General features: G+C 39.7%; 1 protein-coding gene across 1 annotated transcript in view; it reads left to right on the top strand.

Moving 5' to 3' along the window:
• Positions 1-4,338: 4,338 nt before the first annotated feature.
• The window catches only part of mb21d2 (Mab-21 domain containing 2), a 51,492-nt gene continuing 37,582 nt past the window's right edge, over positions 4,339-18,248 (top strand). The window contains exon 1 of the mRNA XM_002934039.5: positions 4,339-4,816. Within this exon, the coding sequence (XP_002934085.1) occupies positions 4,612-4,816 (205 nt within the window). The 5' untranslated portion in view covers positions 4,339-4,611. The remainder of the gene's footprint in view (positions 4,817-18,248) is intronic.

Genomic DNA, 18,248 nt, shown 5'->3' with positions numbered 1-18,248 from the left:
GCAAAAAGCAGGCATAATCAATGTGGGGATGGATAACCTACATAAATGAACTACAAATTCAGATCTTTTATTGTCATCTCAACCACATAACATACACAGTGGGTATACGCTTACAAATGTTGGTACACTATCAAAGCACAAAACATGCAAAGATCAACCAATATTTATTAAGTTTACAAATGTTGGCTAGCCTGGTGGCTGAGTTTTGTGCCATGGAATAAAATAGTGGAGCAGTTCCTGAGAGTGCAGTAAGTGCCATACACAGCATGGATCCATTACACCATACATTCTATTTATCCTAAAAGAAACAATAGGCATTATATGGAACCGGTAAATGGGCAGTGAGCATTACTGGGGGCCTTTGTTCCTGTATCCCTCTGAAGAAGATTGTGTTTGCTGAGTACATACACCTGCTGGGTTGGTGCAGGGCAAGCAGCATTAGGAATTTTGGCAGCTCCTCAAAAGCTGAAAGTCTGTTACACATTAGCCCAGTCTGAGCTTCTGCACTAATGATCATTTCAAGTTAAATTCTCCATTAGGACTTTTTAATGTTGTCATGATACAGAGAGACAATTCTGTGGAATTATATGTTGATAAAGTTTAACTTGTGATTTCCTGGCTCTAAGGAACAGACGCTTCACTATGAAAGAAATCAGCTCAAAATTATCTGCTGTGGAGTCAGATTAAATAAAATTAAATGCAGAATGGGATCTCAGTCATTGCTATGTAGTGTATAACAATAATGTCTTATAGTGTAGTTCAGGAATCCCCAACCTTTTTTACTCATAAGTAACACTCAAATGTAAAAAGAATCGGGGATCAACACAAGCATAAATAATGTTCATGAGGGTGCTGAATAAGGGCTTATTGGCTTTTTGGTAGCTCCTATGTGGACTGGCAGCCTACATAAGGCTCTGTTTGGCAGTACAATTGGTTTTTATGCATCCAAAACATGCCAACAATCCAGGAATTCAAAAATGAGCACCTGCTTTGAGACCACTGGGCGCAACATCCAAGGGATTGGGGAGCAACATGTTGTCTCACAAACCACTGGTTGGAGATCACTGTAGTTGTTTCAGATAACTGGCCAGTATTCAGATGTTCTTTTATTATGTCACTGATGATAAATCCAATTCACAGCATTTTGTTCAGTTCCCTATTATATATTTTTTGCATTCTTGCTGCCATGCATTTCATAATTAATTATTTTAGTATAATTTTTACTGCCATCAGTAATAATGGGGCCCCATTCTACTAAGTTAGCAGGGCTTTCCCCCCCAGTCGGCTCCAATTTATTAGCCCACTGCTCACCTGTGCCCCTTGGTTGGTGGCCCCTTGTATGTATTTATGTATAACTTTATTTATAAAGTGCTACATTGATACACAGCACTGTACATCTTACAATATACACAATAACACACAGGGAGGACTAGTCATAAAATGTGATCCCAATAAAAAGTGTCCCTTCAATGCACAGCTTCACCCGTGATCTGTTACAGCCACTACCCAATTATGCCAAAATTCCACCCATGATCCACCTAAACCCCACACTTTTACACCTTGGAGCCCTGGACTGCAGCACTCCATGCACCGCCTGATTGTGGCCCTTGGGTATAATCCCTGATTTCCTGTAGATATATAATACCAGGCTACATGAAATATTCGCAACATGCTGCTGTGGGCTGTGCTGTTGTGTATATAGCAAGTCTTCTTTATGTTTCATTATATTATTTGCCATTATATGCATCTATCCCTCTCAAACCTACTATGGAAGAAAAACACATTTTCTTTTAGGAAATATAAAAAACAGGCAAATTAAATTTAGGGTGAGTGACTTTCAACGCTTGAGTGAGTGGCCTTCAGTGCTCCATTTAAAAACATTATATGACAATTTTTCTTTCAACATAAAAAAGGATAAAGGATAAAACAAAATAAACTATAATCAGTTCTATTCAGTACACCATATGTGCCAGACTGACAGCAGAGCTTTTCTCAAACTGTCGTGAATTTCAACTCCCTCACTCAACACCTTTTGTCAACTACCGCCATATTCAGAACCAAATCACTGCACAACCAAAAGGCATTTTTAACATTCAAACAGGGTAGCAAATTATACTTTATTGTTTAGACAGGGATGTCACTTCCTTTGGAAACAAAATGACCAGCCTTCCTATATTTTTAGCATTTTTACATATTTGCATATTTGTATTTGCATCAAGTATAATTTTTAATAGACAGTCCAATAAAATACTGACTAGGTGGCAACTCTGCTTTTAGATAACAAAAGGGCCCTGAACTCTCAAATAGGCCCTAAAGAAGAAAGGTATATTCTGTGCACAAAAAGGCTTTCTTTGCACGCACCTGGTTTCTGCTTTCCTCCCAAGACACTGCTGACACATAATATCCACTTTATTAATGTCTTCTGCTTTTTCATTTGTTCACTGTGTGTGTGCTTGTCCCAACATCAGAGAGGCCCATTGGGGGAGGACAGGCAGGTGAATAATATTCAGGCTCATTTACAAAGGCAAGTGCAAGGTGCGAAAACACACAAACTTACTGCCTTAAACTTACAAAACAACATCTGCCTCAAATTGTGTTTGATTTACCAGTGCAGATGCATATTAGCACCTGTTTTGCACACAAGTTGCAGATAGCACCAATTATTTTTAGTCTAGGCTAGGTGAGGTGAGTACCCATATTAATGGTGGTGGTACAGCAAAAACTTGCCATACTCTGCCTTCCCTACCCTGCCTGTGTGTGCCATACTCTGCCTGCCCTATGCTGCCTGTGTGTGCCATACTCTGCCTTCCCTACCCTGCCTGTGTGTGCCATACTCTGCCTGCCCTATGCTGCCTGTGTGTGCCATACTCTGCCTGCCCTACCCTGCCTGTGTGTGCCATACTCTGCCTGCCCTATGCTGCCTGTGTGTGCCATACTCTGCCTGCCCTACGCTGCCTGTGTGTGCCAAACTCTGCCTGCCCTATGCTGCCTGTGTGTGCCATACTCTGCCTGCCTGTGCTGGCACTGCTCCTACAGTTTGCACAATAACTATATATTAAAAAACTTTTCAATTGCAGTACCACCTCAAATTTCTTAACCCTATGCCTGACTGAGTCCCTTGGGTGGTATGCACTGTTACTAAGTACAATTGGTCTGTAGGAGGTCTGTTTGTGCCTCTGTGTAGTTGACATGCCTGGGCCTATTTTGAATATCAGGCTGGTCCTACATGTCCCCCCGTGGTGCAATTATTAAACAAATCTAAATGCCAAGAAAAATATCACTTTTAGCATCTGACAGATCTTGCAAATCAGTGGCAAAGGCAAAAGTCATGTGAAAGGAGGTGCAAATACTTTCACAACTGAATGCCATGCCAGGGTTACCATATGTTGTCACAGGGCCCCCTGACTTACTGAACAAGTCTTTTAGACTGTACAATCCTGTCTCTACCAGAGGTAACCCCACCTCTTTGTTGGCAGTCAGGGCCTCCCCCCTGTGCCGTGATACTGCTACAACCAGGTTTGTTTCTCTGTTTCAAAGGGCAAATGGGACCAGTAAAAATCCAGCAACCTTTAGCATTGGCTGGGGGGATATGATGCTGTAAAATAAATTCTGTACAGTATTGTGAGCTTTATTCCAGCATGTTTGCCATGGCAAGGATCTACAATTCTTAGGAACAGTAAAAAAAAAGGAAAAATGATGTACAATTTCCTTTGTGTACACTGCAGGTGACATTAAAAAGGGAACATGCTTATATGTAGTGTAGGGGCTTAAAGCTGTGAGGTAACCTTGTTGCAAGAAGTCAAATTCTCCGTTGTCGCAGGCGACTAATCTCCCTGCAATGCCATCCCACCAGCTAGAATGTAAATCGCCGGTGGGATGGCATACGCCAAAAAGGTTCCCGACCCCTGGGCTAGAATCACCCTTGGTCATAAATGATGCAAATAGTTATGCTGGAATTATGTAAAAAAAAAAACTCTGCATGTGGCTAAAAAAAGATGGTGGTTTGTATCCAAAATTGCACTTACACACTGCACTTGCAGTTATAAATGACCCTTAAAGAAATAGTTCTCTAAATTGTGATAACATTTCTAAATAACTTTAAAACTATTAAAAATGTTTGAATGAATGCATAAGGGAAAGTTGCTTTACAATATATATATATATATATATATATATATATATATTTATTTATTTACGCAAAACACAGTTTTTGGGTGGAGTTCCCTTTAAAGAGTGTCAGCTTTCAGTTAACTATAGCAAAATTTTTGTATTGAAAATAGATTGAATTCATGTAAAATCCCAGCACTGGTTTATATGAGGCAGGAGGCTGCAGGCACGGTAGCGCTAGGCGGGCAGGCAGGGAGCCCCCGGCGGCATGGGAGGAGTTAAGTGCTGCCGTGGCTGTGCCGCTTGTTGAATGATCTCACAGGCGCTCGGTGTCACATTGTTTGTACTTTGTGCAGAAGGAGAGAGGAGGGAGCAGCTGAGGCAGAGACCTGCTGCACCAGCACCGCTCTAATCCGCGTACAGCACTCTCCTCATATCCCGGGGAGGGAAAGGAAGGAGTCAGGGCCGCTCTCAAACCACCCAGCTGCTTGCGGAACCGGGAAGATGGCGGCTCCCATCCCCACCAAGCCTGCCAGTGTCGGGGGAGGTAGCAAACCTTCCTCCCCTGAGCTGGATTTCAGGTCCGGAGCCCGAATAGAGGAATTAAACAAACTCATCCAGGAATTCAGCAAGCACGACCAGAGGGAATATGATGATCAGAGAGCCCTGGAGATCCACACTGCTAAGGACTTCATCTTCTCCATGCTAGGTAATGGCAAGCACCTTGTGTGTGTCTGGGTTCCCTCTCCCCACTCTCCCACGCTGCTCAGCAACTCCCAGACACCCTGCACTCTCCTTAGTACAGGGGTCTCATCTGCACTGGCACTATGTAATGCATTGGTACATGCCATGTTTGTGTCTGTGGTACCTCCACACCCAAGCAATATATATCTATATATTGCAGGAATCTATCATCTATCTAGCTATCTATGATCTATCTATATCTTTTGTCTGTCCTACTATCTATCTATTAAGGAACAACTAAAGAGAGAAATCTGGACAGCTGGGCTAGGTGACCTGCATGTGACACAATGTTATTATTAGGATCAATAAATAAACAGCCTACTATAGCAATTTGTAAATGACAGCATTATACATCCATATGGTTTTGCTAAAATCACATTGTGGAGCCATATTCTTAACCTGACCAGCTTCTGTCTTCATGCCAAATACATTATTTATATTAAGCATTACATTAAATTAGTTAATTTTTGTGGTATTCTTATAGAGAATGATAAAATTATGGGCCATTCCTATGCTATGAAAGGGGTGTCTGTGCCTCACCTTTGATACAAGTCACTGTAATAAGTTGTAAGCATGTAATACAATATGCATACTTGAGAAATACTGAAGTCCAGTGTTACCTGGGAATATGCATTTAGCGTAGTTCTTATTGAATAAATAGGGCTTGTTGCCTTAAATACACTATTACACGTACTATAACTGAGCGCCTAGCCCACACCACACAATATATATATATATATAATTATTCATATATTCATGTAGTAGCTGCTCACCTGCTGTGTAATTAAGGTTGCTGACCTCCATTCCTGCCAGTTTGTATACCTTTCACTACTTCAATATGGCTGATGCTGACATACTGTAGCTTATATATGTGTTGGGGAATAGTAACCAGAGGTGCTAAATGGTTTATGAGGCATGCTCAGGATGGCTTCAATATCTGGTCTGCAAAAGAAGTAGCCATGTGACTGTAGATGTGTTTTGTACAAATTTTGCCATAAGACTTTTTTTCAGTGCCGGTGGCTAATAATTCCAGGACATAGGAAATTAAGAGCATGGCAGTGAGGCCCAGCTAAACAGGTTGATTATATGGCAGCACCTCCAGACTCGTCTCAGTATATTCATTCTCTGTGTGTCGTTTTAGAATGGTGTAACATTTTTTGAACATGGTGTGTGTATGATTTGCAATTTAACAAACATTTAAAATATATATTAAGATTGCTCACACAAGCACACAAGTGCCCTGCCCCTGATTCCTATTTTAACATTCTGCTCTGTAAATCTGCTGGACTTTGCAGACACTATTACAGAATAATTTGTGTTATCTAAAGCTGTTGTGGTTACTGTGTTCCTTTTGCAAATAAACCTTTCCACCAGCAAAGGTGTGGCATTTCCTCACCTGGAATTCGCTCACCAGGCAAACATGCAAGCCTCTCCTCCCAGAGGACCCACAGCACAAGGAGGTTTTAGATGGAGTAAGCTTTTTAGTCACACACCGGTGTGTATTACTGTGGTAGTGTTAATAACATTGCCCAGTCTGTAAAGGCCCATACATTACAAACGGTTAATTTCAGTTTTCCATAAATGTGCAATGTCACTGCTAACTATTCATTTGTAGGCAGATCCAGTAAGCCCAATTACTGACAAGCCTGTGTTTTACTTGTAAGTTTCAGTGTAATTGACCTGTGTGCAGGTACCATGCAGAACCCCCCCCCCCCCCCTCTTTTAACACTTTGCGTGGTTTTAATTGCTGAAACCATGGAAAACCAGCAAATCTAGAGCTCTGATTGCTGTATATTTATTTTCTGGATATATTTCACTCAAATCAATAGAACATATTTCTTTTTATATACATGGGTTGGTTATTTGCCCCAGAACACATTCAACTTTGCCTTGATAAATATTGTTTGTAATGATTGGTGCATATTATGGCATCTATTAAGTGCATGCAGTATTAACTTCTGTCTCCTATAGTTCTTCACCAGCTATAACCTATTTGCATGGTTTGAAATTATTTTTGTAGAAATAAGCTAATGCCACCATTTTTTCAGTCTTCTGGTACATTGTGCTTTTATCATAGTTTCAGTTTCCCATTAAATGCAAGTGAAATTGGGTCACAAGCATGGGTATCCTAGCTTTATAATTATCTGTCAACACAATTGCAATGTCTGTCAACTTTCGCATCGCATATGGCGAGGCGTACGGGGAAGTCACTCGGAAGATTCCTTAACCTTGTGTTATGTTCCAACTAATCAACGCCTCTGCTTGTGTCAGGATGAAATTATCCCCCCGACACACTGCTGGGGAAAAAAATGTATTCTTGAACATTCGCTTTGACATATACTGTATATGATATGCCTGGTGCCAGTAGAAACCCCTTTGTCCATCTGGGGCCCTGTACACATACAGTACTTTCTCCTACAGTGTTGGCATTTCAGTGTTACTCGTAACATTGCAATTTAAATTACAACAAACTCTGTGCAAGGTTCTGGCATGTTTGCAGCCATACAGTTGTGTTATTGCAGGGGTGTCAAATATGCTTCAGATATTGTGCTTGACAATACATTTTCACTAGTTTCCTGGTTTAAAGGGCCAATTTGGAAGCATAATTATTATTACAGGGTATCAACATTTATTTTTAAAGCAGGAGCGTATTCCACAGTAGTGTACAAAAACAAATACCTACGAAAACTATGTTTTATTGTTCCATTTCTTGTCTGGGAAATATTTATCAAGGTGACATTTACTACAATGGAGGAATTCACGAAGCCAGGTGCATTTTACTCTAGAGTAGTAACCCATAGCAACCAATCAAAGTTCTGCTCCCAGTAATCTTCCTGCTGTTGACTGATGAGAGCTATTTACTGATTGCACCCCTTTTCTAGAAATTGTCTATGAAAACAAACACCATTTTGTCTCTTCTATCGTTACATAAACATGCCTCTTTATACATTGTTCTGTGATTTGTAGTCCAACAGCTGAGTTAAGTTGTGCAGTGCAGCTGGGTTTAGTACCCCTTTAATATATGAGTTAAAGGGCTGCCATCTTAGATATTCTGTCCAATGGCACATTTCCCTGACCATACACAGGGCTCCAGACATGGCAAACACTAACTGCCTTGCTTATTGCATTTTTGGATTCGCTGTTGTGTGTAAATACTGCTTCACAAAGCAGGGGACAGAATTGCAAACTTTGGAAATGGACCCACTAATGCCCCAGGGCCAATGTATATCTTAAATTGGTCCGTTATGGAACATAAAATGCATATGAAAGTATGGCTGTATGACCATATGTTTTCATTTGAACTGGTTTGGCTACTTTCCTGCTACAGTATTCAGATGCAGTTTATTTTATCTAGTGGCTTATGGACCCAAAAACAGAGAAAATTGTTTATCTAGTTTGCTGCATCTCAGGCACAATGAAACAAGGCTGATAAAGTATTCTTTACACGCTGTCTGCCATGAACAGTTTAGTATTGTTTGCTCCCAAATAGATCAAGTAAGGGAACACTGTTGTTCATAGCAAACTAGACTGGCCAGACTGGCCATACACTGAAATATTCACTTGTTTGGCAAAGTTGTCAAAAAATCAGATCATTCTCTGATATGCCCATCTTGAGGTGGGTGATATCTGATTGGTGTGATTGTTCCTCCCTTGGTCCAGAAGACTTGATAATATTGACAGGATGCAGGCCGTCCTATGCACCTATGCACTCCTTCACAACCAGTTTAATTTCGGCCAGATATTGGTCAGGCAGGCTCGTCTGAGGGCACCATACATGGGATGATAAGCTGCCGAATCTGTCCATTGGCAGCTTTATAGTATGCTGTATTCATTAGGGCATTAGGGCTTACAATCTAATTTAGTACACCTATCAGGCATAACCTACTCACATTTTCACATGTGTAAATAACAGATCAGGTTAATGTTATTTCATAATAAAGTTCTGTTGGGGGCCATAAATAACCAGTGGCTAGCCTCATGGCACAGCAGTTGAACTGCACTACTCATGTTTCTGTGTGCTGACTCATAATCAGGCTGTGTATCCCTAACATCCAACATCAGCCCCCATAACACCTAGGTTTAATTGTGGTATTTCTGGTCTGGCTTTTCTATAAAAATTTATAATTAAGTACAATGTATACGGTGAGTGTTTAGTTCACTGCCTTGATTCATTCTCAGTGCTCCTTTCATTACATAAAACCTGATGAATCCTATGCTGACATCGGCTTGTATGAATTTGTAAAACACGTTGTTCAGTTGTAAAGCTGGATGCTTAGTTCATTTAACAGCCATGGTGCTGAAATTGCTAACAATGTCTATGTTGTCATCGTTTGGTGTTGCATATGCAGACTCTGACTGCTTCCGCTATAGTTAGTTTGCATATGCCAGTCTGTATAACATTTCTCTCTTAGTCACAGTGTATGTTACATTTCAGCTGTTCCAAGAGTATTTATATTTATCCTCTGAAAGAATAATATTGAAGTCCTTTGGGCAAACATTTGCAAAAGAAAAAGTGAGAAAATTTGTTTTTGGACATGAAGTTTCTTCTTTTGGTGGGGTTGCTGCAAGGTAGTCAAAGAATGTTTACTGTTTATTTTTCTAAATTAACATAGGAATGATAATTGCTTGCATCATGCATATTTTATTTATTATTAATTGCTTTGAATACATTTCTCCATTTGTAGTTTAGTTGTAGTTGTATTACCTTTGTCTTGAATGGAAAGCATTATCGTTGTTATAGAATAATGGCACTTTTCAAAGGTGTAGCTTTTAAGGTACAAGTCCTTGTTCAGCCCTTCCCCTATATACGCTGGGTTCTAGTGTGGCCCAACTCTTCGCTGTGGTTTGGGGGATTGAGTATCAGTAGGACTCCAAATGCATCATATGCTGTAGTGAGTTATGGAGAGGTACAGCATAAAAAGGGGCAGCCCATAACTGGCAATCTTTGGATTCTGTCAATTGCCAGAGGGGCTGCTGTAAGATGCCATAGACAGTCACTATATATTGGGCTGTTTGGGCCTCTATGTACTTGACATGCTATGGCCGATTATGAATCCCAGGCCTGAAAAGGGGGCCCATGACTGTAAAACCAGGCAATTTAGGATTGAGCAGGGGCATAGGTGTAATCCAGTCAAATCCCAGAGGCTCCAGTTTGACTGATGGCACATATTCCTGAGGGGCAAAATTAATAAAAGTAGGGCATCTTTAGTGTGGGCTTTACTTTCCCAGACTGTCCTCAATTTTTGTGTCGTGAAGATTCACATTAAGGGAGCAGATTTGCCTTTTCATTGGACTAAGAGACAAGAGACAGAAGAAAGTGAGGGTCATATTTCTTGATTTAAAGAAGTGATTTAAATAACTTTTCCATTATTGCAATTAATCCTAATTTTTTTTAGCTTTTGTGGTTTTTGAACTATTTACTTTTTTTGTTCTAACAGTCTGCAATATGAAACATAAAAATACGTTTTGATTGATGGGGTGGATAAACCTGGCAACCACAAAGCACAATTGCCCAAGTCTTTCTCCTGCCAAGATGGCAGGGACGCTAGCACAAACCGTTTAAATTTTAAACTGCAAAACTGCAGAATGAAGTAATAAAAGAGAATAAAGAATTAAAGACCAGCTGAAAATTGTGTTACAATGAAAATCTTCCCAAGATTTCAAGTTCTTCCAACTTTCCCTCTTCTGGTGGTCTGGCTGATTAGAAAAAAGTAAACCTACCACAATGAGAAGGAAGCTTCCAGCAGCCCCAATGAAGGAACGTCTCTGCCAATTTTGCACCCAAAGCTGCAGGATTTTTCCACCACCCCCCTCCTATTGTTAGCTGTCCTGCTCCTTGGAACCATACAAGAGTGGAGGTGTGAGACATGAATGCTTGTGTGTTAAAAGATAAAAGGAGTAGTTAGGCTCTTGAAATGGCTTACATAGTTACATAGGGTTGAAAAAAGACCATTGTCCATCAAGTTCAACCCATCCGAGTAAACCCAGCACACAACCTATACTAACCAATCTATACACTCACATACATAAACTATATATATATACAACCAGTAATACTAACTGTAGATATTAGTATCACAATAGCCTTGGATATTCTGCTTGTTCAAAAACTCATCCAGGCCCCTCTTAAAGGCATTAACAGAGTCTGCCATTACCACATCACTAGGAGGGGCATTCCACAACCTCACTGCCCTCACCGTGAAAAACCACCTACGCTGCTTCAAATGGAAGCTCCGTTCCTCTAATCTATAGGGGTGACCTCTGGTGCGCTGATTGTTTTTATGGGAAAAAAGAACATCCCCCAACTGCCTATAATCCCCTCTAATGTACTTGTACAGAGTAATCATGTCCCCTCGCAAGCGCCTCTTTTCCAGAGAAAACAACCCCAACCTCGACAGTGTAACCTCATAGCTTAAATCTTCCATCCCCTTTACCAGTTTAGTTGCACGTCTCTGCATTCTCTCCAGCTCATTAATATCCTTCTTAAGGACTGGAGCCCAAAACTGCACTGCATACTCAAGGCTTGTGTCATGGTGTGTGTGTTTTGGGGTACAGGGGGCTCTCTACCACTGCTAGCAAAGTACTGCTTGAGGAAACATTCACATACTAGGCAGAAACATTTAGCTGTAACCCCACAACCTATACTGTTTGTGTAGAAAAGCTGCCTTCATTGTGTTTGTTTTGCCTTATGCTAGCTGGAAATGTACAGAAATGGATATTTCCCTGGTGGATAGATTCTGCAGCTTACCTTTCATTGCAATTTCATCCCATCATATTGCTCTTTTTTTAGAGTACTTACAGTACATCTACAGCATTCACTGTTACGACATTTGAAGCAGATTGTACTTTATTGCTAAGGATAATGTTACTGAATCGATCTGATAAAATCTACAGAATCCAGGAACAAGGTAGAAATCAATTCTGTACCCAGCTGCCTTTTGCAGTTGTGTAGATTTGGTTTGGGTAGAATTTCTAAGTGCTATTAATACTCTAACATGTAGCTTTCACTGTGAATCATGGCTTTAGCAACATATGCAGAGGATCAGAAAAATGTTCTAAATTCAGTAAAGCACTCTTGCAATATTATTGCTTTAATAGCAAAAATTATTTTTAATACGTATAATATTGCCTTAATCTGCCCCCAAAAAATGTAATTTCTTCTGATAGCCAGGGAAACAAGCTATCTACACTTTTCATATTTCCATTTTTTGCCAGTTACAGTTGTTACATTTAGGCAATATGACATTAAGGCAGTTTAGCAGACTGTCCTGTGATCCCATCAGAAAGGTCTGTCCATAAAAAGAAATTGTTCTGCAGTTGTGGACAACCCTGAAAAGACAAATTGCAAGTTTAGGCCTATCTTGTTTAACCTAAGGCTTTGTCCAGTCTAGAAGGCCGCCCCAATTTATTTTTCTGTATTTATGATTGAAACCTTTTTTTCATAGGTAATGGAGGCTTTTTCTGACATATATATGATGACATTAGAAACAGTGTTTACATACAGTGTTTAATCCAAATGATACCTTTTTACATTTTTAAAATTTTCTGCTGAAATTAGCAACTAGAGTTCTAAAGATTTACTACTTAGGGCTGTGACAGACGGGGACATTAGTCACTGCGCGTCAAATCTCCCTTGTCGCTGGCACCTAATCTCCCTGAAATGCCATCCCACCGGCTAGAATGTCAATGGCATTTTACATTCTAGCCAGTGGGATTGCATTTCGGAGAGATTAGTTGCTCGCGACAAGTGAGATCTGTCGCATGGCGACTAATCTCCCCGTCTGTCACAGCCCTTAGCAGAGTATCGAAATTTATCTGAATTTCTTAGAAAAGTACTGAGATTTGGCTGGATTCAGTGCATTCTTTTTTATGCTTTTAATTTTTAATGCAGATTCCAACCTTCTGCAAACAAAGTAAGTAAGTATTCTCAAATTGACCTGGGAATCTCTTGCCAATGTAACAGTGTTCACATTCACATGAGATTAGCTGGAGCCGATATTTTTTTCTTAGTCCATACTTTTTCTTCTCTGATTATACATATCTGTCCCCTGCTGTTTGGCATTCTGAAGGAAAAAACCGCATATGCCAGGTTATTTAAGTTTTTAATTTTGTCCTGAAAATATATTTCACAGTGGTACATGAGTACTCCACAGTTTTTGGAACAACTATAAATAGTGTCTAAATAGAAGGAATGCTATGTGTAGGTGTGGAGCAAGAACACACTGAGAGTGAACACACTGCATTAGAAATGAATGGGCCATGGTATACACAAGGGAATGTTAGCAGGGCCAGAACTAGGGATGTGCAGCAGAGGCACCTGTACAATGGATAGCCAATTTGTGTAAAAAGGGGAAGGACTGATTACAGAAAATAATTAAGGTTTATTGTAGTGCTATTGTCTAAATCCACTAAGCTATCAATAACAGCTCCTTCTCTCTCCTTTCCCTTCCTTACCCTACACAGAGCTCCTTAGCTAGGCTCTGAATGTTAGATATGAATAAATAAAAACAGATATTAGAGAGTTTGGCAAACTAAGATACAACTCTTATCATCTACTGCCAGATAAGCCACCAGTTCCTTGCCCACTATGTGTAAACTGTACAGAACTGTGTAACTGCCATGTTGCACTTCTAGTGTGTAGTATAAGCACAACACATATAACAAGTAAAGTGTGTTACTTTTTAAACAATAAACATTGCACATCAAAACAGCTACCCTGTTTACATGAAGTTGATAGACCCATTCCTTTTTTTTTATAAGGGAAATATATTTTACTTGCTTTTTTTCCATCCCAATGTCTGTTATGTATAGAGACATCAGCACTGTCTGCTGCCCTCTTAGCATTTTTCCTTTGGTCTGTCTGATTACTCATCTCAAATGCCGATTGTCGTGCTGGTAGTATGCCTGAAAATGTGACCTGAAAATAATTCCTACTTTTAACTTAGCTCATTGATAGTTTTATTCAACCTTTTAAGGCAAGATGGCATTGCAGCATTGTTGCAAATATAAAACTGTGGGGCATTATGATATGTAAATAACTCCTTCAGACTGCTTTGAGTATAATGAGAAAGTGTAAAGGTTGACCCTGCCGGTTGATGGACAAAAGTTCCCAGTGAAATTAGGGTGGCAGATTAAATAGATTGCAAAGGTGGTTCTGGGTCTTGTTTTTTTTCAGTGCAAGACTTACACATTTATACATTTTACACATATCAACGCCTTGCTGTTGTCTAACAATTTAATATTGCCTTTGGTATGTGTTTCATTAATTAATCAAAAATCCATTTAACCTTCCAGCTACAGTTATAAATTGTCTCTAGGGTGCTTAAAGCTAGCAATTGCCTGAGGTCCCCATTGCTTCTTGTTTATGTGCCTGTAACCACCAGGAACCCACACAGAGCAAGAACAGCTGCTGTAAAATACTAGGCTGGTGAAATTTTTGTTCATGTTTATAAAGCTACCATGCATCTTTTTCCATTTATACTGATATGCTTGTTTGGGTAATTGGTTTAGTCCATTTGTTATTTAATGTATATGTGTTATAGCAGTGCTGTATTATTTTTTTAAATATGTCTTCTTTCTGGAAAACACATGTTCTCAAAGGGGCTGCTACTCTCACAACTATGGGTACTTGAGATTTAGAAAGACTGTGGGAATGAAATCCATTCAGAATGCTGTTAGCCACCCAATCAATCTCAGCCAGCCCATATGTTTCACATAATCATCAGATGTTTCAAAGCTAGCAGCACCTTAGCCACCCTGATTCAGTCACCATTTCAGTGCATCAGATCATATTGAATATAACTATCTTTATTATTTGCAGTCATTTGTTAACAGAATTGTTAGAGGTCCAGAAAATGTTGTCTTGGGCATTTCAGAAGGTCTGGGGCCTCATGGTAAATAGAATAATTCTTAGAGACATATTATATAAAAATTATGAATGTACCAGTGAATTATACTCCTATAAATATAGAAGGATTGTGCTTGAAGTTGTGTTTCGGAACTGATTTATTAAGAAATTCCACCAAAACCCCACTAGTCCCGCCCATCCGTTCCACTTCCTGCTGGCTGAATTCTCTGGATGAGTTGGGGAGCCGGCGGCTCTCAGTACACTGCACTGTAGGATAGGAACCAATCAGCAGCTAGGCTAACCTGATAGGGAACTGAAGCCTGTTGTTGCTTGTGTGACTGCACAGCTGTGATTGGCTATCCCCCTCCTGCTGTGCTTCTGGCAGGGAACATTAGGACCCACCCACCCTTCATTTAAAACACAGACAGAGAACTGATAGGAGCTATAGGGAGCTCCAATAAAGGGGCCATTTTTACAGATAAGATTCATTTTTAGCTCAAAGTGAAACCAGCACCATATATTATTTATAATTGTCTACAAAATTAGGGTTTTTTTTCTAATGCATTAATATCATCATATGATATACATGCATGAATATCATCATTTCATCAACTGAGCAGGTTTAAAAATGTGTTTTTTTTTTCAGGATAATATTCCTGAATGTTCCCTGACTTTCATTTTCACATTTACTCCAGGCTGACCTCTTTTTTCCTAGAAAAAATCATATTTTCATGACTGCAGTCCTTCGTGTTATTGATCCATTATTTTATATACCCAACAATTGTTTTCACAACCACTCATCAGTTGTACAGTAATATCTCTCCATGGCTGCCTTTAGCCTTACAGGTTAGTGTTACCTTAATGGTTAAGGCTCCAACTCATTAATGCACAGGTGGATTAGGCTTAAGGGTGCATTGGACTTTAGCCAAAGCCATCTCTCTGCTGCAATGGCAGGGTTCTAGGCACATGCTAAGGGTGCTTGAGCACTGAAGCCTCACAGCTTTGGTCTGCACTCTCACATGGCATGACTTACGTGACACACTGTGGTGCAACTTCTGCCATATAGAGCACTGCTAAGATAAGCTTTGGGAATTGTTTTTCAGACGTTGCTCTGTATCACATCTTGAATTCCCACAAATCAATATATTAATGTTATAAAAATCACAGGACATCCATATTGTTTGTGTCTTTTGAAACATATACATATCTGCTGTAAATAATGCCTATATATAGGGGCACAGATTTGTGAGAGGTGCTGTTGCTTATAAGTTAATCCTTTAAATAAAAAATATCTATTATCTATATCTATTATGTCCATAATATTGCCATTGGCAGTCACTAGTGTAGTCGAACAACAGTTGGAAAGCCACTGGTTGAAGACCACTTATACCAGACCAACTGATTGCAGATAGATTCTATTGATTATGTTCTGATTTTTTTGTGTGGCATTTTGCAGATGGTGCAAGTCTTTTGATAACCTGTTTAAGACACCCATTTTCAAAACAATGTACTTACAGATACAATGTCTTATTGTGCCATAGGACATTGCTCTTTAGGTATGTGCACTGCTTTAAAGCCAAAGAAATTGGGTCATGAGGTCTTCTCAATACAATGATGGCTCAGAGCAGATTAAGCAGAGTATTACAGCGAGTAGGATTACATTTCCTTAAGTGCATAAATCGGACAGCAAACTGCTGCAGAAGTATAAGGCCTAGTTTTATTCCTGTGTGAGAATTAGAAACAGGCATAATTAAATTACTCCTCACTAATCTCCATAACCGTTATCATATTACTGTGATTGTGCGTTCTGATTTCTACACAGCGCTCATATCTTCGTGTTGTTAAACAGAGGCTGCTAATGCAGAGCGTGGTATCTAGCAAGGCATTGCGATGTACCAAGGGCAGTTGCTATATTGGCAAAACCTCTATTAACCCACACAATACCAAACAACTGTTTTTCAGACCTTTTTTTCTACTCTGTACCCTGAATGATGGAGCTGCCTGCAAAACACCTACTAAGAAAGGCAGATATTCTCAGTGTTACTTTGTGCACACTGCCCATTTTCACTAAGTACAACAATTTCTATGCACACTAGCCTCTGCTCACATGGAGTGCTTATAGTCTATGTTTCTAATGATACTCCCCCCTACCAAAATGTCTGCAGTAGAGTATATGTTGCATTACTGTGAAAATTAACATATAGCATTTCTGTCCAGAATTAAATAAACATGCTATCTGGTTGCTATGGTCAATGAACCCTGGGGATTTAAGCATTTTTCTATCCATAATTCTGTTAAAAAAAATGCTTATTTACTGCTTTAAAGGAGAATGCAAGTCAAAATTTAAAAATCATACTGCCCAATAGTCCTCCTATTGTTTAGTAAAACTGCCACACTTTTGGCTCACCTAATCAAATATTTACTCCGTCACACATACTTCACATTTTCTATCTGTTTTCTTGAACAGGCAGCCATCTTTGAAAAGGTATTCTCCCTTCCTTTTCCTCCTTGCTTCATACTGCACATGTGTTTCATTCCACCCCCCCCCCCCCGGCAGATCCACTTCTGATTGGCTGGTGGGCATGTGTAGCTCAGAACAGTTGACAGGATCAAGTTATGCACATGTGCATTGCAGCCTACAGGAGGGGGAGAGAGATTTCAGTGATGTCACTGTAGTCTTCACACTGCTGTAGGCTGCCAGCACCATATCGCAGAGAAGCAAGCAGGGATCTGGGAATTTAGATATGCATTAAGTACTTAAAAAGAATGCCTTTAAACTTACTTTTAATTTATATTAACCTTTCCTTTGCCTTTAAAAGTTATTGCTTCCTTTTTTGCTTTTGTGGGGGAATCTATTTCCTGGTACTCACCTGACTCTTTCTTTCTGGCAAATAATAGACCCCAATGTTGTTTTATAGGAGGGATTTTAGATATATTTTCAGGTTCAGAGCCATTGTCACACAAGGCAAAGCAGAAAGTCTGTGCCTTGGTTTAACAGTGGGAGGGAAAGTCACAATGTGACCAGGTGCAGGTAACTACATAATATCCAAATCTATATTATAACAAAAAACATAATACAGTTTGTACAGGTATAAAAAATGGCATTATAAAAGGTTTAATTATGTAATGGCAGTATCTTTAAATTCTGTGATAGAAGAAAAAGGTCATTTCAACACCATGCCTTTTGATTCATATTGCTTATGTGGGCTAAGGCTAAAATTCAGACCAAAATTGCCAGTGATGAAATTGTCCAATGCTGCAGGGACAGGGATCACATAAGTCTGTCCCTGCACATATGGGGTATATTTAGGCAGAGTAGAGACTGTACTGGTGACATTAGCCCTGAATCCAGAAAGTTATGTTGGTAATTTACATAGATCCTTAATGGAAGTTTTATGGAGCGTATTCAAAGAGCTCTCTACACCTTCCACCAGAGAAACAAATTTGGTGTGAGCTGGAAACCATAGCATCAGTGGGCACAAAGCAATCCTATTCTTTACCTGCAATAGGACTATCATTCCCTTCCCTACTGGAGCTTACACAAAGTGCA

Source organism: Xenopus tropicalis, chromosome 5 (genome assembly GCF_000004195.4).
Source record: "Xenopus tropicalis strain Nigerian chromosome 5, UCB_Xtro_10.0, whole genome shotgun sequence".
Lineage (NCBI taxonomy): Eukaryota > Metazoa > Chordata > Amphibia > Anura > Pipidae > Xenopus > Xenopus tropicalis.
This window is presented reverse-complemented; position numbering and strand designations above follow the sequence as displayed.